General features: G+C 70.7%; 1 protein-coding gene across 1 annotated transcript in view; it reads left to right on the plus strand.

Annotated features, from left to right (window-relative positions):
• LOC120392338 overlaps positions 1-22127 on the plus strand; it is a 53147-nt gene that overhangs the window by 19581 nt on the left and 11439 nt on the right. The window contains exons 20-31 of the mRNA XM_039517057.1: positions 1963-2104; positions 6356-6571; positions 7515-7700; positions 8182-8355; positions 8704-8796; positions 9319-9455; positions 10085-10099; positions 10195-10219; positions 10496-10648; positions 17179-17280; positions 18545-18682; positions 19215-19312. Coding sequence (XP_039372991.1) covers positions 1963-2104; positions 6356-6571; positions 7515-7700; positions 8182-8355; positions 8704-8796; positions 9319-9455; positions 10085-10099; positions 10195-10219; positions 10496-10648; positions 17179-17280; positions 18545-18682; positions 19215-19312 — 1479 coding nt within the window. The remainder of the gene's footprint in view (positions 1-1962; positions 2105-6355; positions 6572-7514; positions 7701-8181; positions 8356-8703; positions 8797-9318; positions 9456-10084; positions 10100-10194; positions 10220-10495; positions 10649-17178; positions 17281-18544; positions 18683-19214; positions 19313-22127) is intronic.

Below are 22127 nucleotides of genomic sequence, written 5' to 3' on the forward strand. Positions count from 1 at the left end.
CCGGAGGCCTGAGGCTGGGCACTTTAAGGGAACTGCGGGGTTTGGATTCTGAGTGACCAGTGAGGTGCTGTAGAAGCTGTTCTGTGCTGGTTGGTAAATCTAAGTATTGGAATAACCACCAGCGTTTGGGGTTTGTCTGCCCCGTTTGGTTTGCAGTTCACCCTGATTGAGTGACCTCAGCTGGCTCCCACGGGCAGCACCGTCACAGGGTGCCCCCCCGCCGGTGCTGCGAGCTTCCCCAGGGCAGTGCCTGTCATGACATGGGGTCCCCGGGCGCTGCTCTGGAGCTGCTCCCCACCAAGCCAGGCAGGACTCTGGGAGCCTCCTCTCCCTTGGAGCAGCCTGTCTGCAGGGCAAGAAGCTCCCACGGCTTCACCTCCTGGGTCTCTTCTTGGAGCATTCAGCCTCCCCCACCCCTCCATGCGCTTCCCCCAGCGAGTCGCCCAGGCGGGGTCCGGGGGGGGCCACAGGGTCCTGCCCCCCACGGCGCAGTCAGACGTGACTCTCAGCCAGCCGGGACACAGTCCACAACAGGTCTTGCCGGTACAGACAACCAGACCCCCCTTAGTTAGGTCGATCTGGGGGCCCCAGGGAGGCCACAGCCCTGCTGGGAGGCCCGAGCCCCATCGGGCTCCCCTCCATCCTCCAACCAGCTCCCAAAACTCCCCACCCCCCCCAGCCCCTCCTCTCTGGGCTGCGTCTTCCCCGGGCCAGGAGGTCCCCTGAGCTCTCTGTCTCCCCCACCTTTAGCAGCCCCTGGCAGGGGGAAGGGCCCGGCCCTTAGTTGCCAGGAGACAGAGGGTCGGCCAGAGCTGACCCCCCCCCCCCCGCAGTATTCAGAGGGAACATTAAACCCAGTCCCACTTCGTCACACTTCCCCACAGCAGTGCCCCCAGCCGGGCACCCCCCAGCGCTGTGAACTGCCCCACAGCAGTGCCCCCAGCGGGGCACCCCCCAGCGCTGTGAACTGCCCCACAGCAGTGCCCCCAGCAGGGCACCCCCCAGCGCTGTGTGCTTCCCCACAGCAGTGCCCCCAGCCGGGCACCCCCCAGCGCTGTGAGCTTCCCCACAGCAGGGCCCCCAGCCGGGCACCCCCCAGCGCTGTGAGCTTCCCCACAGCAGTGCCCCCAGCCGGGCACCCCCCAGCGCTGTGATCTTCCCCACAGCAGTGCCCCGGCCGGGCACCCCCCAGCGCTGTGAACTGCCCCACAGCAGTGCCCCCGGCCGGGCACCCCCCAGCGCTGTGAGCTTCCCCACAGCAGTGCCCCCGGCAGGGCACCCCCCAGCGCTGTGAACTGCCCCACAGCAGTGCCCCCGGCCGGGCACCCCCCAGCGCTGTGAGCTTCCCCACAGCAGTGCCCCCAGCCGGGCACCCCCCAGCGCTGTGAGCTTCCCCACAGCAGTGCCCCCAGCCGGGCACCCCCCAGCGCTGTGAGCTTCCCCACAGCAGTGCCCCCAGCCGGGCACCCCCCAGCGCTGTGAGCTTCCCCACAGCAGTGCCCCCAGACGTGCCCTGTGACGAAGTGGGAATGTTCTCAATGTTTGCTCTGGATACGGTGTGGGTGCCTCAGAGTCCCCTGTGCAGTTTGTAAGTCTCTAGGGGGTGGGATCAGGGGGTGGGATTGTTATTGTAGGGTTGCTGGGGAGCGCTGGGCTGTGAACAGGCTGGGTTGTTATTGTAGGGTTGCTGGGCAGCGCTGGGGCTGTGGACAGGCTGGGTTGTTATTGTAGGGTTGGGATTGTTGTGGAGCCCTGGAGGGCAGGTGTGATGGTGTCTGCACAGGGACTGACCGACACTCTGTCTCCTGGCCACTGCTGGCCTGGGCCCCTCCCCGGCCAGGGGCCAACGGAAGGGGTTGGGGACAAAGAGATCAGGTGCCTCCTGGCCCGGGAAAGGGACAAAGGCCGGAGGCGGGGCTGGAGGGTGAGTCAGTTTGGAGCTGGCTGGGGAGATGGGGGGAGGCCCAGCACCGGGGTCTGGGCTCCCCACCCCCCAAGATGGACCCGGCTGAGGGGTCCTGTTGTCTGTACCTGAAAGCTCTGCTGGGGGCTGCGTCCTGTCGGCTAATAAACCTTCTGTGTCCCTGGCTGCCTGAGAGTCGCGGTGAGTCGCAGGAAGTGGGGGGAGCAGGGCCCTGACCCCCCCACACTCTGTGACAGCACCCCAGGGCTGCGAGCTTCCCCACGGCAGTGCCCCCAATCAGGCACCCCAGGGCTGCGAGCTTCCCCACAGCAGTGCCTCCGATCGGGCACCCCTGGGCTGCGAGCTTCCCCACGGCAGTGCCCCCGATTGGGCACCCCGGGGCTGCGAGCTTCCCCGCGGCAGTGCCCCCGATCGGGCACCCCGGGGCTGCGAGCTTCCCCGCGGCAGTGCCCCCGATCGGGCACCCCGGGGCTGCGAGCTTCCCCGTGGCAGTGCCCCCGATCGGGCACCCCGGGGCTGCGAGCTTCCCCACGGCAGTGCCCCGGTATCTTGTTCCCTTCTCCAGGGGTCTGACTCCCTCCGCAGGCAGGCCCAGGACAGGGGTGAATGGGCAGGTCCCGGCCAGGCTGGGGGCAGGGAGCAGGGAGCGGACGGGGGAGGGCGCTGGGGGCCGTGACCCCCATACACAAATACAGGCCTTGGACTTCGGCCCCCATGTGCTGCGTGTCTGGGATGGGATTGGAGGGGGGGCGGGGGCTGGGAGCCAGGACTCCTGGGTTCTCTCCCCGGCTCTGGGAGGGGAGTGGGGGCTGGTGGGTTAGAGCAGGGGGGCGGGGAGCCAGGACTCCTGGGTTCTCTCCCGGCTCTGGGAGGAGTGGGGCTGGTGGGTTAGAGCAGGGGCTGGGAGCCAGGACTCCTGGGTTCTCTCTGGCTCTGGGACGGAGTGGGGGCTGGTGGGTTAGAGCAGGGGCTGGGAGCCAGGACTCCTGGGTTCTCTCCGCGGCTGTGGGAGGGGAGTGGGGGCTGGTGGGTTTGAGCAGGGGGGGCTGGGAGCCAGGACTCCTGGGTTCTCTCTGGCTCTGGGACGGGAGTGGGGGCTGGTGGGTTAGAGCAGGGGGGGCTGGGAGCCAGGACTCCTGGGTTCTCTCCCCGGCTCTGGGAGGGGAGTGGGGGCTGGTGGGTCAGAGCAGGGGGGGCTGGGAGCCCGGACGCCTGGGTTCTCTTCACACCCTCCTTTCTGGGAGCCGAAGCTGCCAGTTCCTAGGAGAGGCAGCGGGTGCCCCCCCGCCCCAGGTCTGCGGTTTGGCCCAGGGCCGGGGGCAGCTGGCGGACGGTGCGGGAAGGCGGAAGTTTGTTTAGGGAGGGGAATTAATGCGGGGGGGGGGGCGGCCCCTTGTGTTTGCTGCCCCATTTCCCGCAAGTCACCTGGTGGCTGGGCCCCCTCCTGCCCCCCCGCCTCTGTGTGTCCCCACCTGTGTGCCCCCGAGCCCCCTCCTGCCCCCCACCCCCTGCCCCTGGCTCATGCCCCCTCCCAGCCCCCCCACACACGCCCCTCAGACACCCCCCCCCCGGGTCCGTTCCCGGACGCGGTGCCAGGCAGGGCCGGTTTCGCAAGGGGCAGCAGGAACCGGCAGAGAGAGAAACCGCCCCTCCCCCTCCCCCAGCTCCCACCACCTCCTCCCCACCCTCACCCTGTACCCCCTCCCCAGCTCCCACCACCTCCTCCCCACCCTCACCCTGTACCCCTCCTCCTCCCCCAGCTCCCCCACCCCCTCCCCTCCCTCCCCTGTACCCCTCCTCCTCCCCCAGCTCCCCCCCCTCCCCCTCCCACCCTCATCCTGTACCCCTCCCCTCCCCACAGCTCCCCACAACCCCCTCCCCACCCTCACCCTGTACCCCTCCCCTCCCCCAGCTCCCACAAACCCCCTCCCCACCTCATCCTGTACCCCTCCCCTCCCCGACAGCTCCCCACAACCCCCTCCCCACCCTCACCCTGTACCCCTCCCCCCTCCTCCCCAGCTCCCCACAACCCCTCCCCACCCTCACCCTGTACCCCTCAACCCCTCCCCCAGCTCCCCACAACCCCTCCCCACCCTCATCCTGTACCTCCCCCTCCCCAGCTCCCCACAACCCCCTCCCCCAGCTCCCTTCTCCTCCCCACAACCTCCCGCCCCTCTAGCACCTGCCCCAGAGCCGCCCCTCCCGCCCCCAGCCCGCCCGCGGGCAGCGGGGCTCGGCCAGACCCGGCTCGGCTCAGCCCGGGACGGACACGCGGATCGATGGGACCCGCAGCCCCGCTGCTCGCCTGGCTCCTGGCGCTGGGCCTCAGTGGGTCCCCGGCCCCGACCCGGCCCCCAACCCCATCTCCCCTCCCGCCCCCAACCCCCAACCCGGCCCCCAACCCCCATCTCCCTCCTGCCCCAACCCCAATCCGGCCCCCAACCCCCATCTCCCTCCCGCCCCCACAACCCCACAGCCCCCGCGCCTGGCTCCCAACCCCCATCTGCATCCTCCTGCCCCCGCGGCCCCCAACCCGCCCCCACTGCCCCCGACCCGCCTCCCCGCCCGGCCCCAACTCCCCTCCCGCAACCTGACCCCGCACAGCCCCACAACCCCATCTCCCGGCCCCTGACCCGGCCCCCACAGCCCCGCGCCTGGCTCCCCATCTCCTTCTCCCGCCCCCACAACCCCACGACCCAGCCCCACAACCCCAGCTCCCCGGCCCCTGACCCGGCCCCACAGCCTGGCCCCAACTCAGCCCCCAGCCAGGCTCCGTAGTGCAGCCCCGCCCGCCCCTCCCGGCTCAGGGCTCCCCTGGCTCGGCCCCCTGCAGCCCCTGCAGCCAGTCCCGGCCCGGGGTTGTGGGTCCCAACAATGGCCGGGGTGTTTGGGGGGCCGCGAGGGGGGAGCTGGGGGGGTCCCCGCCTCGCCCTGACTCTGGCTCCCCCCGGCTCGGCCCCCCCGTAGCCCCCGCAGCCAGTCCCGGCCCGGGGGGGGTTGTGGGTCCCACACAATGGCCGGGGGGTGTTTGGGGGGCCGCGAGGGGGAGCTGGGGGGGTCCCGGCCTCGCCCTGACTCTGGCTCCCCCCAGGCTCGGCCCCCCCGTAGCCCCCGCAGCCAGTCCCGGCCCGGGGGGGGTTGTGGGTCCCACACAATGGCCGGGGGGTGTTTGGGGGGCTGGGGGGTCCCCGCCTCGCCCTGACTCTGCTCCCCCCCGGCTCGGCCCCCCCGTAGCCCCCGCAGCCCGGCCCGGCCCGGGGTTGTGGGTCCCACACAATGGCCGGGGTGTTTGGGGGGGGAGCTGGGGGTCCCCGGCCTCGCCCTGACTCTGCTCCCCCCCGGCTCGGCCCCCCCGTAGCCCCCGCAGCCAGTCCCGGCCCGGGGGGGGTTGTGGGTCCCACACAATGGCCGGGGGGTGTTTGGGGGGCGGGGGGGTCCCCGCCTCGCCCTGACTCTGGCTCCCCCCGGCTCGGCCCCCCCGCAGCCAGTCCCGGCCCGGGGGGGGTTGTGGGTCCCACACAATGGCCGGGGGGGGTTTGGGGGGCTGGGGGGGGTCCCGGCCTCGCCCTGACTCTGGCTCCCCCCGTAGCCCCCGCAGCCAGTCCCGGCCCGGGGGGGTTGTGGGTCCCACCAATGGCCGGGGGGTGTTTGGGGGGCTGGGGGGTCCCCGCCTCGCCCTGACTCTGGCTCCCCGGCTCGGCCCCCCCGCAGCCAGTCCCGGCCCGGGGGGGGTTGTGGGTCCCACCAATGGCCGGGGGGTGTTTGGGGGGCCGCGAGGGGGGAGCTGGGGGGGTCCCCGGCCTCGCCCTGACTCTGCCCCCCCCGGCTCGGCCCCTGCAGCCCCCGCAGCCAGTCCCGGCCCGGGGGGGGTTGTGGGTCCCACACAATGGCCGGGGGGTGTTTGGGGGGCCGCGAGGGGAGCTGGGGTCCCTGCCTGCCCTGACTCTGCTCCCCTCGGCCTGGCCTCTGCAGCCCCTGCAGCCAGTCCCGGCCCGGGGGGGGGTGTGGGGCCCACCCCATGGCCGGGGGGTGTTTGGGGGGCGGGGGGGGTCCCCGCCTCGCCCTGACTCTGGCTCCCCCCTGGCTCGGCCCCCCCGCAGCCAGTCCCGGCCCGGGGGGGGGTTGTGGGTCCCACACAATGCCCGGGGGGTGTTTGGGGGGCTGGGGGGGTCCCCGCCTGCCCTGACTCTGCTCCCCGGCTCGGCCCCCTGCAGCCCCTGCAGCCCGTCCCGGCCCGGGGGGGGTTGTGGGGCCCACCAATGGCCGGGGGGGGTTTGGGGGTGGGGTCCCGCCTCGCCCTGACTCTGGCTCCCCGGCGCGGCCCCCTGCAGCCAGTCCCGGCCCGGGGGGGTTGTGGGTCCCACACAATGGCCGGGGGGTGTTTGGGGGGCTGGGGGGTCCCCGCCTCGCCCTGACTCTGGCTCCCCCCAGGCGCGGCCGCCAGCGAGGCCCCGAGCTGCGACCCGCAGGCGGCGCCGATCGCGGGGGGCTCGGCGCGGCCGCAGCGCCAGGGGCAGCTGCTGGTGTATCAGTGCCCCGAGGGGCAGGTCCCGTTCCCGGCCCCGGTCCGCGAGTGCCGCTCCGACCTGCGCTGGAGCCCGCTGCGCGCCCCCGGCGGCCGCCCCCTCGCCAGGGCCGAGTGCAGAGGTGGGGGCTGGGGGTAGGCTCCGGGCTGGGGGAGGCTGGGGGTGTCTGGGGGCCAAGGGGAGATGGGGTCGGGGGAGGTGGGGCTGGGGGTGTCTGGGGGCCGGGGGTGTCCGTGGCAGGGGAGGTGGGGTGCCGGGGGCGGAGGCTGGGTGCTGGGGGTGTCTGGGTGGGGGAGGCTGGGTGGCAGGGGAGGCTGGGGTTGTCTGGGGCTGGGGAGGTGGGGTGCCTGGGGAGGCTGGGGCTGTCCAGATGCCGGGGAGGCTGGGGGCTGGGGGTGTCCTGGTGCCGGGAGGTGGGGTGCCCGGGAGAGGCTGGGGGCTGGGGGTGTCTGGGTGCCGGGAGGTGGGGTGCCCGGGAGAGGCTGGGGGCTGGGGGTGTCTGGGTGCCGGGGAGGCTGGGGCTGGGGGTCCGGTGCCGGAGGGAGGCTGGGGGCTGGGGATGTCGGGGGCCTGGGGGCTGGGGGCTGGGGGTGTCCGGGTGGCAGGGGAGGTGGGGTGCCGGGGGAGGCTGGGGGCTGGGGTGTCCGGGTGCCGGGGAGGTGGGGTGCCCGGGAGGCTGGGGCTGGGGGTGTCCTGGTGCCGGGGAGGTGGGGTGCCCGGGAGAGGCTGGGGGCTGGGGGTGTCCAGGTGCCAGGGGAGGTGGGGTGCCGGGGAGGCTGGGGGCTGGGGGTGTCCGGGTGCCGGGGGAGGTGGGGTGCCGGGAGGCTGGGGCTGGGGGTGTCTGGGTGCCGGGGAGAGGCTGGGGCTGGGGGTGTCCAGGTGCCGGGGAGGTGGGGTGCCGGGGAGGCTGGGGGCTGGGGGTGTCCGGGTGCCGGGGAGAGGCTGGGGCTGGGGGTGTCCGGGTGCCGGGGGGAGGCTGGGGGCTGGGGGGGATGTCGGAGGGGCTCGGGGGGCCTGGGGGCCTCGGGGGACCCCCAGGACAGACCGTCCCCCTGTCCCCACAGCGATCCAGTGCCCGGGCCCGCTGGAGTTCGACAACGGGCACTTCCACCCCCGCCAGCCGCGCTACAACATCAGCCAGACGCTGACCTTCGAGTGCTTCGAGGGGTACACGCTGCGGGGCCCCCCCACCCGCACCTGCCTGCCCAACGGGAAGTGGAGCAGGGGGACGGCCATCTGCGACGACGGAGGTGAGGGGAGCCGAGCGCCCGCACACGCCCTCACACGCCCGGACACGCCCCGGCACGCCCCCAGCACAGGCTGACACCCCAGACGTGCCCCAACACAGGAGACTGTGCCCCCAGTACGGGCTAACACACGCTAGCACACGCCACAGGAGGCTGACGCCCCGACACGGCCCTGACAGGGGCTGACATGCCCCGACACGGGCTGACACGCCCCGACACGGCCCTGACAGGGGCTGACACGCCCAGACATGGGCTAACACAGGCTGACACGCCCAGACACGGCCCTGACAGGGGCTAACACGCCCCGACACGGGCTGACACGCCCTGACACGGGCTGACACAGGCAGCCCTGCCCCAACACGGGCTGACACGCCCCAACACGGGCTAACACGCCCTGACACGGGCTGACACAGGCAGCCCTGCCCCCACACGGGCTGACACGCCCCAGCAGGGGCCGACCCGGGCTGACCCCCTCTCCCCGCAGAGGGCCAGTGCCCGGACCCCGGCGTGCCCATCGGGGCGACGAAGGACGGGCAGCACTACCGGGTGGAGGATCGGGTCCGGTACCGCTGCGGCCGGGGGCTCGTCATGTTCGGCTCCAAAGAACGGACCTGCCAGGAGTCCGGCGCCTGGAGCGGGACGGAGCCGGAGTGTCGAGGTGAGGGGCTGGGGATTGGGAGGGGCGGCGCGGGAGACCGGGGATTGGGGAGGGGCGGCGCGGGGGACCAGGGGATTGGGGAGGGGCGGCGGGGGACCGGGGGATTGGGGGTCGGGGAGGTGGCGCAGGGGATCAAGGGGGATTGGGGAGGGGCGGCGCGGGGGACCGGGAGGGGATTGGGGGTCGGGGAGGGGTGGCGCAGGGGATCAAGGGGATTGGGGAGGGGCGGCGCGGGGACCGGGAGGGGATTGGGGGTCGGGGAGGGGTGGCGCAGGGGATCGAGGGGATCGGGAGGGGGCGGCGGGGAGTGATCCCCAGTTTCTCAGCCCCATCTCTTCCTGCCCCCAGACCCGTCCACCTACGACACCCCGAGGAAGTGTCTTCCGTTCATCGCCTCCCTCTCGGAGACCGTGGAGGTGGCTGATCCGAACCGGACCACCTGTGAGTCACCGGGGGTGTTCGGCCGGGGGCTGGGGAGGATCGCAGTTGGGGGGCTCAGACAGGAGGGGTTGGGGGCTGGGGCGGGATCGCAGTTCGGGGGCTCGGCCAGGGGTCGCCGGGGCGGGGCGGGATCGCAGTTGAGGGGCTCGGCCGGGGTGGCCGGGGGCGGGATCGCAGTTCGGGGGGGGCTCGGCCAGTGGGCTCGCCGGGGGCGGGGCGGGATCGCAGCGGGGCGGGGCGGGATCGCAGTTGGGGGCTCGGCCGGGGTCGCCGGGGCGGGGCAGGATCGCAGTTGAGGGGGCTCGGCCGGGGTCGCCGGGGGCGGGATCGCAGTTGGGGGGGGCCGCCTGCCTGAGCTGGGGGATCACAGGCCGGGGGGGCAGGAAGAGGGAGTTTGTAATGGGGGGCTCAGGATGGGCTGGGGGCAAGCGAAGGGCCGTGGCTGGGAGCCCTGCCTGGCTGCTGGGGGTGCAGCGGGGGCTCTGCCGGGGAAGGGGGTCCAGCCCCCTCACCCCGCCCCAGCGGAGAACGTGAAGCGGAAGATCCGGATCGAGGCCGGCGGCTCCATGAACATTTATCTGGTGATCGACGCCTCGGACAGCGTGGGGGAGGGGAACTTCTCCCGCGCCCGCGACGTCCTGGTCCAGCTCATCGAGAAGGTGGGGACCCCCCCGAACCCCGGGGACCCCCAACATCCCCTAGCGCCCACCTGGCCCCATGGGACCCCCCCGAACCCCGGGGACCCCCAACATCCCCTAGCGCCCAAACCCCGGGGACCCCCAACATCCCCTAGCGCCCACCTGGCCCCATGGGAACCCCCCAAACCCCGGGGACCCCCAACATCCCCTAGCGCCCAGCTGGCCCCATGGGAACCCCCCCAACCCCTGGGGACCCCCATCATCCCCTTGTGCCCACCTGGCCCCATGGGACCCCCCGACCCCCTGGCCCCCCCAAAACCCAGCTCCTCGGGCACCCCGCAACCTCCACCAGCCACCCAAAGCCCCCAATCTCCTGCCTGTATCCCCAACGCCAGCCCCAAACCTCTGGTCCCCCTCACCGGGCACCCCCCTCAGACCTCACAATCCCCAGCCCCAGGAGCCCCAAGCCCTGGGGTTTGGGGGCCCCCAACTGCCCCTGCCCCCAGCTCCCCACACCCCCAGGTATCCCCCCAACTCTGTGCACCCCCCAAAACCAGACCCTGCCCCCAATTCCCGGGTGCCCCGTAACTGAGCCCCTCACCCGGGGGGGCCGAGACACCTGCCCCCGCCCTGACGCTCGCCCTCCCCAGATCTCCAGCTACGGGGTCTTTCCCGCCACGGGATCCTGACCTTCGCCACCGACCCCACGTCGTGGTGAGAACCACGGACCCCAGAGCAGCGACGCCGACTGGGTCAGCAGCCAGCTGGGGGCCTGAAATACGAGAGTGAGTCTGGGGCGCGGGGGCTCTGCGGGGGCTCTGCGGGGCTCTGCGGGGCCCTGTGGGGCTCTGGGGCCCTGCGGGGGCTCTGCGGGGCTCTGCGGGGCGCTCGGCGGGGGCTCGGCGGGGCGCGGGGGCTCGGCAGGGGCCCTGCGGGGCTCTGCGGGGCTCGGCGGGGGCGCGGGGGCTCTGCGGGGCTCGGCGGGGCTCGGCGGGGGCTCTGCGGGGCTCTGCGGGCTCTGCGGGGCCTGGGGCCCGGCCGCCCTGACCCCGTGCCCCCAGGCCACGCCCTGCGCAGCGGCACCAACACCAGGGCGGCGCTGGAGGCCGTGCACAACATGATCATCCAGCAGGAGCAGGACGAGATCCGCAAGGGCCACAAGGTGGCGCCAGTCGCCAACTCCACCCGCCACGTGCTGGTCCTCATGACGGACGGTGAGACCCCCTGTACCCCAACCCCTCAGTACCCCAACCCCTGTACCGCCAACCCCTGGAACCCCCAACCTCCTGTACCCCCAAACCCCAACTCCACCCGCCACGTGCTGGTCCTCATGACGGACTGTGAGACGCCCTGGACCCCCAAACCCCCTGTACCCCCAAACCCCTGTACCCCAAACCTGGAACCCCAAAACCCCCTGTACCCCAACCCCTGTACCCCAAACCCCCTGTACCCCTAACCCCTGGAACCCCAACCCTGGAACCCCAACCCTGGACCCCCAAAACCCCTGTACCCCAAACCCCTGTACCCCCAAACCCCTGTACCCCAAACCTGGAACCCCAAACCCTGTACCCCCAAACCTGGAATCCCAAACCCCTGTACCCCAAACCCCTGTACCCCAAACCCGGAATCCCAAACCCCTGTACCCCAAATCCCTGTACCCCCAAACCTGTACCCCAACCCCCCTGTACCCCCAAACCCTCTGTACCCCCAAACCCCCCTGTACCCCCAACCCCAACTCCACCCGCCACGTGCTGGTCCTCATGACGGACGGTGAGACCCCCTGTACCCCCAAACACTGTACCCCCAACCCTGTACCCCCAAACCCCTGTACCCCCAAACCCCATGGAACCCCAACCCCTGTACCCCAAACCCCTGTACCCCCAAACCTGGAACCCCAACCCCTGTACCCCAACCCCTGTACCCCAAACCCCTGTACCCCCAACCCCTGTACCCCAACCCCTGTACCCCAAACCTGGAACCCCAAACCCCTCTGTACCCCAACCCTCTGTACCCCAAACCCCTGTACCCCAACCCCTGTACCCCAACCCCGGAACCCCAACCCCTGTACCCCAAACCCCTGTACCCCCAAACCCCTGTACCCCAAACCCCTGTACCCCAACCCCGGAACACCCAACCCCTGTACCCCCAAACCCCTGTACCCCCAACCCCGGAACCCCAACCCTCTGTACCCCCAACCCCGGAACCCCAACCCCTGCACCCCAAACCCCTGTACCCCAAACCCTGGAACCCCAACCCCTGTACCCCAACCCCTCTGTACCCCCAAACCTGGAACCCCAAACCCCTGTACCCCAACCCCTGGAACCCCAACCCTCTGTACCCCAAACCTCTGTACCCCAAACCCCTGTACCCCCAACCCCGAACCCCCAACCCCTGTACCCCAACCCCAACTCCACCCGCCACCTGCTGGTCCTCAAGACGGATGGTGAGAACCCCGGTAACCCCAAACCCCTGTACCCCAAACCCCTGTACCCCCAAACCCCGGAACCCCAACCCCTGTACCCCAACCCCAACTCCCCCCACCACGTGCTGGTCCTCATGACGGACGGTGAGACCCCTGTACCCCAAACCCCTGCACCCCAAACCCCTGTACCCCAAACCCCGGAACCCCAAACCCCCTGTACCCCCAACCCCCTGTACCCCCAAACCTGGAACCCCAAACCCCCTGTACCCCCAACCCCCTGGAACCCCCAACCCTCCTGTACCCCCAAACCCTCTGTACCCCAAACCCCTGTACCCCCAACCCCAGAACCCCAACCCCTGTTGCCCCAATCCCCAACTCCACCCGCCACGTGCTGGTCCTCATGACGGATGGTGAGACCCCCTGTACCCCCAAACCCCTCTGTACCCCCAAACCCCTGTACCCCAACCCCTGAACCCCAACCCCTGTACCCCAACCCCTGTACCCCCAACCCCAACTCCACCCGCCACGTGCTGGTCCTCATGACGGATGGTGAGACCCCTGTACCCCAACCCCTGTACCCCAACCCCCAGAACCCCCAACCCCTGTACCCCAACCCCTGTACCCCCAACCCCAACTCCACCCGCCACGTGCTGGTCCTCATGACGGATGGTGAGACCCCTGTACCCCAAACCCCACTGTACCCCCAAACCCCTGGAACCCCAAACCCCATGGAACCCCAACCCTCTGTACCCCAAACCCCTGTTCCCCAACCCCTCTGTACCCCCAAACCCCAACTCCCCCCACCACGTGCTGGTCCTCATGACCGACGGTGAGACCCCTGTACCCCCAAACCCCTGTACCCCCAACCCCTGTACCCCAACCCCTGTACCCCAACCCCTGTACCCCAAACCCCAACTCCACCTGCCACGTGCTGGTCCTCATGACCGACGGTGAGACCCCTGTACCCCAACCCCTGGAACCCCAAACCCCCATACCCCCAAGCCCCGTACCCCAACCCCGTACTCCCAAGCCCCAACTCCACCCGCCACGTGCTGGTCCTCATGAAGGATGGTGAGACCCTGTACCCCCAAACCCCACTGTACCCCAAACCCCTGTACCCCCAACCCCTGTTCCCCAACCCCTCTGTACCCCAAACCCCAACTCCACCCGCCACGTGCTGGTCCTCATGACCGACGGTGAGACCCCTGTACCCCCAACCCCCGTACCCCCAACCCCTGTACCCCCAACCCCTGTACCCCAACCCCTGTACCCCAAACCCCAACTCCACCTGCCACGTGCTGGTCCTCATGACCAACGGTGAGACCCCCTGTACCCCCAACCCCTGGAACCCCAACCCCTGTACCCCAAGCCCCCTATACCCCCAAGCCCCAACTCCACCCGCCACGTGCTGGTCCTGATGACCGACGGTGAGACCCCCCCGTGCTGTTGGTGAGACCTAGTGAGGTTCGCCGGGGACGGGTGAGCCTGGCGCACAGGGAAGTGGGGGACACGGAGCCCTGGGGGGGTCGGATAGAGGAGGTCGCCTGGGCTACCCTGGCGGGAGAAAGGGGGGTCGGGGCAGAGCTGGGGGCGAGATCAAGCCAGACTCGAGCGGCCTGGGGCCTGAGCCGGAAGAGCTGAGAGCTAACACAGCGATGCCCTTGGCGTCCCCGCCGGGGGGGGGTGATGCCCGTGGCTGGCTGGGGGCAGCCGGCTCAGGAGGGACAGACGGGGACCCCCAGTGACAATGTGCCCAGCTGGCCTGAGGGGGAGACGGGAGTGTGGAGCGTCTCTGGGTCAGGGGGAAAGGGGTAAAACCCGGGCGGAGGCCGTGCTGGGAGGCTGCTCCAGGCGGAAGGGGCGGATGAGGCTTTTTTCAAGCCACTAACAAAACCACCCAAAGCCCAAGGTCTGGGGGTGACGGGGGACTCCAGCTGCACGTTGGGAAAATCGCCCCGCGGGGCCCAGACTGGCCAGTATGGTCCTGGGCCGCGTTGCAGACAACGTCGTATTTCAGAAGGTGGGAAAAGCGACTGGGGGGAGGCGGCTCTAGACTCGATTTTAACAACCAGGGAGGAACTCGGGGAGAATCTGGCAGTGGAAGGCAGCTTGGGTGCAAGTGACCGTGAAATCAGAGTTCACATTTCTACGGAAGGGCAGGCGGGAGCACAGCAACACAGAGCCACTGGATGTCAGGCAGGCGGATTCTGGGAAGCTCAGAGAGCTGCTAGGTGAGGTCCCAGGGGAATCAAGACTGAGGGGAAAACGACGGAGGAGAGTTGGCAGGTTCTCAAAGGGACACTATTCAGGGCCCCCAAGCAAGCGATTCCGCTGGGTGGGAGAGAGAGAAAATGTGCCAAGAGACCAGCCTGGCTTAACCACGAGATCTTGCATGATCTGAAAAATAAAAAGGAGCCATATAAAAAATGGAAACTAGGTCAGATTACAAAGGCTGAATATAGGCAAACAGCAGAGGATTCCAGGGGCAAGATTCGAAAGGCCAAGGCACAAAATGAGCTCAGACCAGCTACAGGAATCAGGGGAAACAAGACGACTTTTTATCAACACATTAGAAGCAGGAGGAAGCCCCAGGACAGGGCAGGGCCACTGCTCAGTGAGGAGGGAGAAACAGTGACAGGAGACTGGGAAATGGCCGAGATGCCCCATGACGCCTTTGGCTGGCTCTGCACCGAGAGGGCTGAGGGAATGTCTGACAGAGCGAGTGCTAATGGGAGGGGGCAGGTTTGGAAGATAAAATAAAAAAAGACCAAGTTAAAAATCACTTAGAAAAGTGAGCTGCCTGGGCCTGATGAAACGCCTCCCGGACTATTGCCGGAGCTAACAGAGGAGGTGCCTGAGCCTCCAGCTGTTATCTCTGGAAATCCTGGGAGCCGCAGAGTCCAGACGGCTGGAAAAGGGCCAATCTCGTGCCCAGCTCTGCAAAGGGAAATAAAAGCAACCCGGGAAGCACAGAGCAGTGAGTTCAGCGTCCGGGCCCGGGAAGCTCATGGAGCCAGGAGTGACGGGCACCGTCTGCAGACCCCTGGACGGGGGTGAGGTGCCAGGGAATCGCCGGCAGGGCTTGGTGAAGAACAAATCGTGTCACACGGAGCCGATCACTGTCTCTGCTCGGCTAAGGAGCCGTGTGGCTGGGGAGACGCGGTGGCTGTGGGATACCTGGACTTTAGGAAGGCGTCTGATAGGGTCTCGCGTGAGATTCTTATCGATAAACTAGGCAAATACCACGTGGCTGGGGCTGCTCTAAGGCGGGTGCGTAACTGGCTGGAGAAGCGCACTCACAGAGTCATTATTAACGGTCCCCAACCCTGCTGGAAAGGCAGAACGGGGGGGTCAGCAGGGCTCTGCTTTGGGACCGGCTCTGGTCAATATCTGCATCAGCGACTAGATACTGGCCTAGAAAGACGCTTATGAAGTTTGCAGACGACACCAAACTGGGGGGTTGCAGCGGCTTTGGAGGACGGGGTCATAATCCCAAACGATCCGGCCCCACTGGAGAAACGCTCGGAGGGAACGGGATGAGGTTTAACAAAGACAAATGCAAAGTGCTCCCCTTAGGAAGGACCGATCAGCGTCCCGCACACAGGACGGGGAGAGACGGGCCAGGCAGGAGCCCGGCAGGAAGGGAGCTCGGGCTCATAGGGGACCACAAGCTAAACAGGAGTCAACAATAGCACCCCAAACCCCTCTGTACCCCAAACCGCTGCACCCCAACCCCCTGTACCCCAAACCCCTGCACCCCAAACCGCTCTGTGCCCCAAACCCTGAACCCCCTGCACCCCAAACCCCTCTGTGCCCCAACCCCTGAACCCCCTGCACCCCAAACCCCTCTGTGCCCCAACCCCTGAACCCCTGCACCCAAACCCCTCTGTACCCCAATTCCTGAACCCCTGCACCCCAAACCCCTCTGTGCCCCAATTCCTGAACCCCTGCACCCCAAACCCCTCTGTGCCCCAATCCCTCAACCCCTGCACCCCAAACCCTCCGTACCACAACCCCTGAACCCCTGCACCCCAAACCCCTCTGTACCCCACGTCCTGAACCCCCTGCACCCCAAACCCCTCTGTGCCCTGACCCGGAACCCCTGCACCCCAAACCCTCTGTGCCCCAACCCATGAACCCCTGCACCCCAAACCCTCTGTACCCCAATCCTGAACCCCTGCACCCAAACCCCTCTGTGCCCCGACCCCGGAACCCCTGCACCCCAAACCCCTCTGTGCCCCAACCCATGAACCCCTGCACCCCAAACCCCTCTGTACCCCAATCCCTGAACCCCTGCACCCAAACCCCTCTGTGCCCCGACCCGGAACCCCTGCACCCCAAACCCCTCTGTGCCCCAACCCTGAACCCCTGCACCCCAAACCCCTCTGTGCCCCAATCCCAAACCCCTGCACCCAAACCTCTGTGCCCCAACCCTGAACCCCTGCACCCCAAACCCCTCTGTGCCCCAACCCCTGAACCCCTGCACCCCAAACCCCTCTGTGCCCCAATCCCAAACCCCTGCACCCAAACCCTGTGCCCCAATCCCTGAACCCCTGCACCCCAAACCCCTCTGTGCCCCAATCCCAAACCCCTGCACCCAAACCCCTGTGCCCCAATCCCAAACCCCTGCACCCAAACCCCTCTGTGCCCCAACTCCTGAACCCCTGCACCCCAAACCCCTCTGTGCCCCAACCCCTGAACCCCTGCACCCAAACCCCTCTGTGCCCCAACCCTGAACCCCTGCACCCCAAACCCCTCTGTGCCCCAACCCCTGAACCCCTGCACCCAAACCCCTCTGTGCCCCAACCCTGAACCCCTGCACCCAAACCCCTCTGTGCCCCAATCCTGAACCCCTGCACCCCAAACCCTCTGTGCCCCAATCCCTGAACCCCCTGCACCCAAACCCCTGTACCCCAATTCCTGAACCCCCTGCACCCCAAACCCCTCTGTGCCCCAAACCCTGAACCCCCTGCACCCCAAACCCCTCTGTGCCCCAACCCTGAACCCCTGCACCCAAACCCCTCTGTGCCCCAACCCTGAACCCCTGCACCCAAAACCCTCTGTGCCCCAAACCCTGAACCCCTGCACCCCAAACCCCTCTGTGCCCCAACCCTGAACCCCCTGCACCTCAAACCCCTGTACCCCCCATACCCCAACTCCACCCACCACATGCTGGTCCTCATGAGACCCCCTGAACCCCCCAGAGCCCCTGTACCCTGAACCCTGAAGTCCCAACCCTCCCACCTCCCCAAACTCCTTCACTCCATCCTCTGAGTCCCCTCCCCGTCTGCACCCCCAGCCCCCTCACTCTCCCCTCCCCAGGGAACACCAACATGGGGGGCTCCCCAGTGCCAGTGGTGAAGCAGATCCGGGAGCTGCTGAGCATCGGCCGGGACATCCGCAACCCCCGCGAGGATTACCTGGGTGAGCAGGGCCGGGGGAGGGGCAGATTGTGGGGGGTTGCATGTAGTCGGTGGGGGGGCCAATGAGGGGGGTCTCTGGGGTGGGGGGTCTGTGGGCAGGGGCGGCTCTAGGCACCAGCAAACCAAGCTGGTGCCTAGGGCGGCCAAATCTAGGGGGCGGCAGGCTGGGCCGGCGGACGTGCCGCAGTCATGCCTGCGGAGGCCCACCGAGCCGCGGACGACGGACCTGCCGCAGGCATGACTGCGGAGGGCTCGTCCCGCGGCTCGGCTGGACCTCCGCAGGCATGACTGCGGCAGGTCAACCGAACCGCCGGACCCGCGAACCGTCTGCAGCCGTGCCGCGGGAGGTCCGGTGTTCCGCGGCTGCGGTGGAGCTCCCGCAGTCATGCCTGCGGCAGGTCCGCTCGTCCGGGCTCGGTGGACCTGCCGCGGGAGCTCAACCGAGCCGCGGGAAGAGGGGACCCGCCGGGACCGGGAAGGGCGGCGCACACCGGGCGGCCTGGGGCCGCATATTTTCTAGAGCCGCCCTGTCTGTGCGGTTGGCAGGGGTCCATGGTGGGCCGTGGGGTTGGGAGGTGGGAGGTTGGCCGTGGGGTCGGCGCGGGGGTCCATGGGGGTTGGCCGTGGGGTCGGGGAGGTGGGGTTGGCGGGGGTCCATGGGGGCCTGTGGGGAGAGGGCCGTGGGGTCGGGAGGTGGGGTTGGCCGTGGTCGGCGGGGTCCATGGGGGCTGTGGGGAGAGGGCTGTGGGGTTGGGAGGTGGGGTTGGCCGTGGGTCGGCGGGGTCCATGGGGTTGGCCGTGGGGTCGGGAGGTGGGGTTGGCGGGGGTCCATGGGGGCCTGTGGGAGAGGGCCGTGGGGTCGGGAGGAGTGGGGTTGGCCGTGGGGTCGGCGGGGGTCCAGGGAGGTGGGGTTGGCGTGGGGTCCATGGGTGGCTGTGGGGGTTGGGAGGTGGGGGCTTGGCCGTGGGGTCGGCGGGGGTTCATGGGGCTGTGGGAGAGGGCTGTGGGGGTTGGGAGGTGGGGTTGGCTGGGGTCGGTGGGGTCCATGGGGGCTGTGGGTCGGGAGGCGGGGGTCCATGGGGGCCGTGGGGTCGGCGGGGGTCCATGGGGTCTATGGGGGCCGTGGGGTCGGGGGTCCATGGGGGCCGTGGGGCTTGGCTGGGGTCGGCGGGGTCCATGGGGTCGGCGGGGTCCATGGGGCCGTGGGGCTTGGCCGGGGGTCGGCGGGGGTCAGACGGGCCCCAGCCCGGCTCACCCCGCCCCAGATATCTACGTGTTCGGCATCGGGGCCATGGTGAACCACGAGAACATCGCCGAGTTGGCCTCCAAGAAGAGCGGCGAGAAACACGTCTTCCACATGCAGGACATCAGGGACCTGCAGAAAGCCTTCCACGACATGATCGGTACCGGGACCCCGGCGTCCGGCCCCCCCCGCCCCGCCCCGCGAACCCCGGCGTCGGCTCCCCACCCCGCCCGGGAACCCGGCGCCAGCTCTCCCCGCCCGGGAACCGGCGTCGGCTCTCCCGCCCCGGAACCGGCGTCGCCCTCCCGCCCGGGAACCCGGCGCCAGCTCTCCCCGCCCGGGAACCCGGCGCCTCCCCGCCCACCCTGGCGCTGCTCCCCACCCCCGCGAACCTCGCCCGGCTCTCCCCGCCCGCGAACCTCGGCGTCGGCCTCCCCCGCCCCGCCCGGGAACCCGGCGCCAGCTCTCCCCGCCCGGGAACCCGGCGTCCGGCTCTCCCGCCCGGGAACCCCGGCGTCGGCTCCCCAACCCCACCGCCCCACGAAACCCAGCGTCCGGCTCCCCACCCCTGCTCTAACCACCAGCCCCAGTCCCCTCCCTGCACTGGGAGAGAACCCAGGAGTCCTGGCTCCCAGCCCCCCCTCCCCGAGGTGGGGAGAACCCAGGCGTCCTGACCCTGTGTCTCCCCCCAGACGAGAGCGAGACGCTGAGCATGTGCGGCCTGGGCTGGGCGCACGAGGAGGCCAACGACCACCAGAGAAACCCCTGGCACGTCAGCATCAAAATCGCCGTGAGTGGGGCTGGGGGCAGGTGCAGGGGGCACACGGGGCTGGAGGGAGGAGGCGCAGGGGAGCGGGGAGGGGAGGAGCACACGGGGCTGGAGGGGAGGGGTGCAGGCGCAGGGGAGCGGGAGGAGGGGCACACGGGGCTGGAGGGGAGGCGCAGGGAGCGGGAGGAGGAGGCACACGGGGCTGGAGGGGAGGGGCGCAGGGAGGAGGGAGGGAGGCACATGGGGGCTGGAGGAGGAGGGCGCAGGGGAGCGGGGAGGGGAGGGGCACACGGGGCTGAGGGGAGGGGCGCAGGGGAGCGGGGAGGAGGGGCACACAGGGGCTGGAGGGGGAGGGGCGCAGGGGAGCGGGGAGGGAGGGGCACACGGGGCTGGAGGGGGAGGGTGCAGGGCACAGGAGCGGGAGGGAGGGGCACACGGGGCTGGAGGGGAGGGGGTGCAGGGCGCAGGAGCGGGGAGGAGGGGCACACGGGGCTGGAGGGGGGGGCGCAGGGGAGCGGGGAGGGGAGGGCACACGGGGCTGGAGGGGAGGGTGCAGGGCACAGGGGAGCGGGAGGAGGGGCACACGGGGGCTGGAGGGGAGGGTGCAGGGCACAGGGGAGCGGGGAGGGGAGGGGCACACGGGGGGCGGGAGGGGGGAGGGGGGCGCGGGGGAGCGGGGAGGGGAGGAGCACACGGGCTGGAGGGGAGGGGTGCAGGCGCAGGGAGCGGGGAGGAGGAGCACACGGGGCTGGAGGGGAGGGTGCAGGGCGCAGGGGAGCGGGAGGAGGGGCACACGGGGCTGGAGGGGAGGGGGCGCAGGGGAGCGGGAGGGAGGAGCACACGGGGCTGGAGGGGAGGGGGTGCAGGCGCAGGGGAGCGGGGAGGAGGGGCACACGGGGGCTGGAGGGGAGGGGCGCAGGGGAGCGGGAGGAGGGGCACACGGGGCTGGAGGGGAGGGGTGCAGGGCACAGGGAGGCGGGAGGAGGGCACACGGGGCTGGAGGGGAGGGTGCAGGCGAGGGGAGCGGGAGGAGGGGCACACGGGGCTGGAGGAGGGGCGCAGGGAGCGGGGAGGGGCACGGGGGCTGGAGGGGGAGGGCGCAGGGGAGCGGGAGGAGGGGCACACGGGGGCTGGAGGGGAGGGGTGCAGGGCACAGGGGAGCGGAGGGGCACACGGGGCTGGAGGGGGAGGGGCGCAGGGAGCGGGAGGGAGGGGCACACGGGGGCTGGAGGGGGAGGGGTGCAGGGCACAGGGGAGCGGGAGGAGGGGCACACGGGGCTGGAGGGGAGGGGGCAGGGCGCAGGGAGCGGGGAGGGAGGGGCACACGGGGCTGGAGGGGAGGCGCAGGGGAGCGGGGAGGAGGAGCACACGGGGGCTGGAGGGGAGGGGGCAGGCGCAGGGGAGCGGGAGGGAGGAGCACACGGGGCTGGAGGGGGAGGGGTGCAGGGCGCAGGGAGCGGGGAGGAGGGGCACACGGGGGCTGGAGGGGGAGGGGGCGCAGGGGAGCGGGAGGGGAGGAGCACACGGGGAGCGGGGAGGGAGGGGCACACGGGGCTGGAGGGGGAGGGGCGAGGGGAGCGGGGAGGGGAGGGGCACACGGGGCTGGAGGGGAGGGGTGCAGGGCACAGGGGAGCGGGGAGGAGGGGCACACGGGGGCTGGAGGGGAGGGTGCAGGCGCAGGGAGCGGGAGGAGGCACACGGGGGCTGGAGGGGAGGGGCGCAGGGGAGCGGGAGGGGCACACGGGGGCTGGAGGGGGAGGGGCGCAGGGGAGCGGGGAGGAGGGGCACACGGGCTGGAGGGGAGGGGTGCAGGGCACAGGGGAGCGGGGAGGAGCACACGGGGCTGGAGGGGAGGGGGTGCAGGCGCAGGGGAGGCGGGAGGAGGGGCACACGGGGCTGGAGGGGGGGCAGGGGACACGGGGCTCTGGGGAAGAAGGGGCTGGAGACGACGGGGTGGGGAGGGGAACTGAGGGTTTGGGGGCCAGGGGAGCCCCTGCTCAGGCTGGGGTCGTGGAGCCACGCGGCACCTGCTACCATCTGCTGGAGACACGCGCTGCCCCAGGGACCCGGCCTCAGCCCCCAGTGCCCCCCGGCAGGGACCCCGGCCGCTCACCCCACCCCCCCAGTGCCCCCCCGCAGGGACCCTGGCCGCTCTCCCCCTGCCCCAGCCGCTCACCCCACCACCCCAGTGCCCCCCCCCCGCAGGGACCCCGGCCCCACCCCCCAGTGCCCCCTGCAGGGACCCCGGCCGCTCACCCCTGCCCCAGCCGCTCACCCCACCACCCCAGTGCCCCCGCAGGGACCCCGGCCTCGGCCCCCAGTGCCCCCGCAGGGACCCTGGCCGCTCTCCCCTGCCCCAGCCGCTCACCCCACCACCCCAGTGCCCCCGCAGGGACCCCGGCCTCGGCCCCTCCTGCCCGGCCTCCCCATTCCCAGTGCCCCCGCAGGGACCCTGGCCGCTCACCCCACCCCCAGTGCCCCCACAGGGACCCGGCCTCGGCCCCTCCTGCCCCGGCCTCCCCATTCCCCCAGTGCCCCCGCAGGGACCCTGGCCGCTCTCCCCTGCCCGGCCGCTCACCCCACCCCCAGTGCCCCTGCAGGGATCCCGGCCTCGGCCCCTCCTGCCCCGGCCTCCCCATTCCCCAGTGCCCCGCAGGGACCCCGGCCTCAGCCCCTCCTCCCCAGGGGTTCTCCCACACCCTGCCCCCACAGGGACCCGGCCTCGGCCCCTCCTGCCCCGGCCGCTTTCCCCGCCAGTGCCCCCTCAGGGACCCTGGCCTCAGCCCCTCCTCCCCAGGGCGCTCCCACACGCCCCTAGTGCCCCCTGCAGGGACCC

The sequence above is a fragment of the Mauremys reevesii genome, unplaced genomic scaffold (genome assembly GCF_016161935.1).
Source record: "Mauremys reevesii isolate NIE-2019 unplaced genomic scaffold, ASM1616193v1 Contig1, whole genome shotgun sequence".
Taxonomy (NCBI): Eukaryota; Metazoa; Chordata; order Testudines; family Geoemydidae; genus Mauremys; species Mauremys reevesii.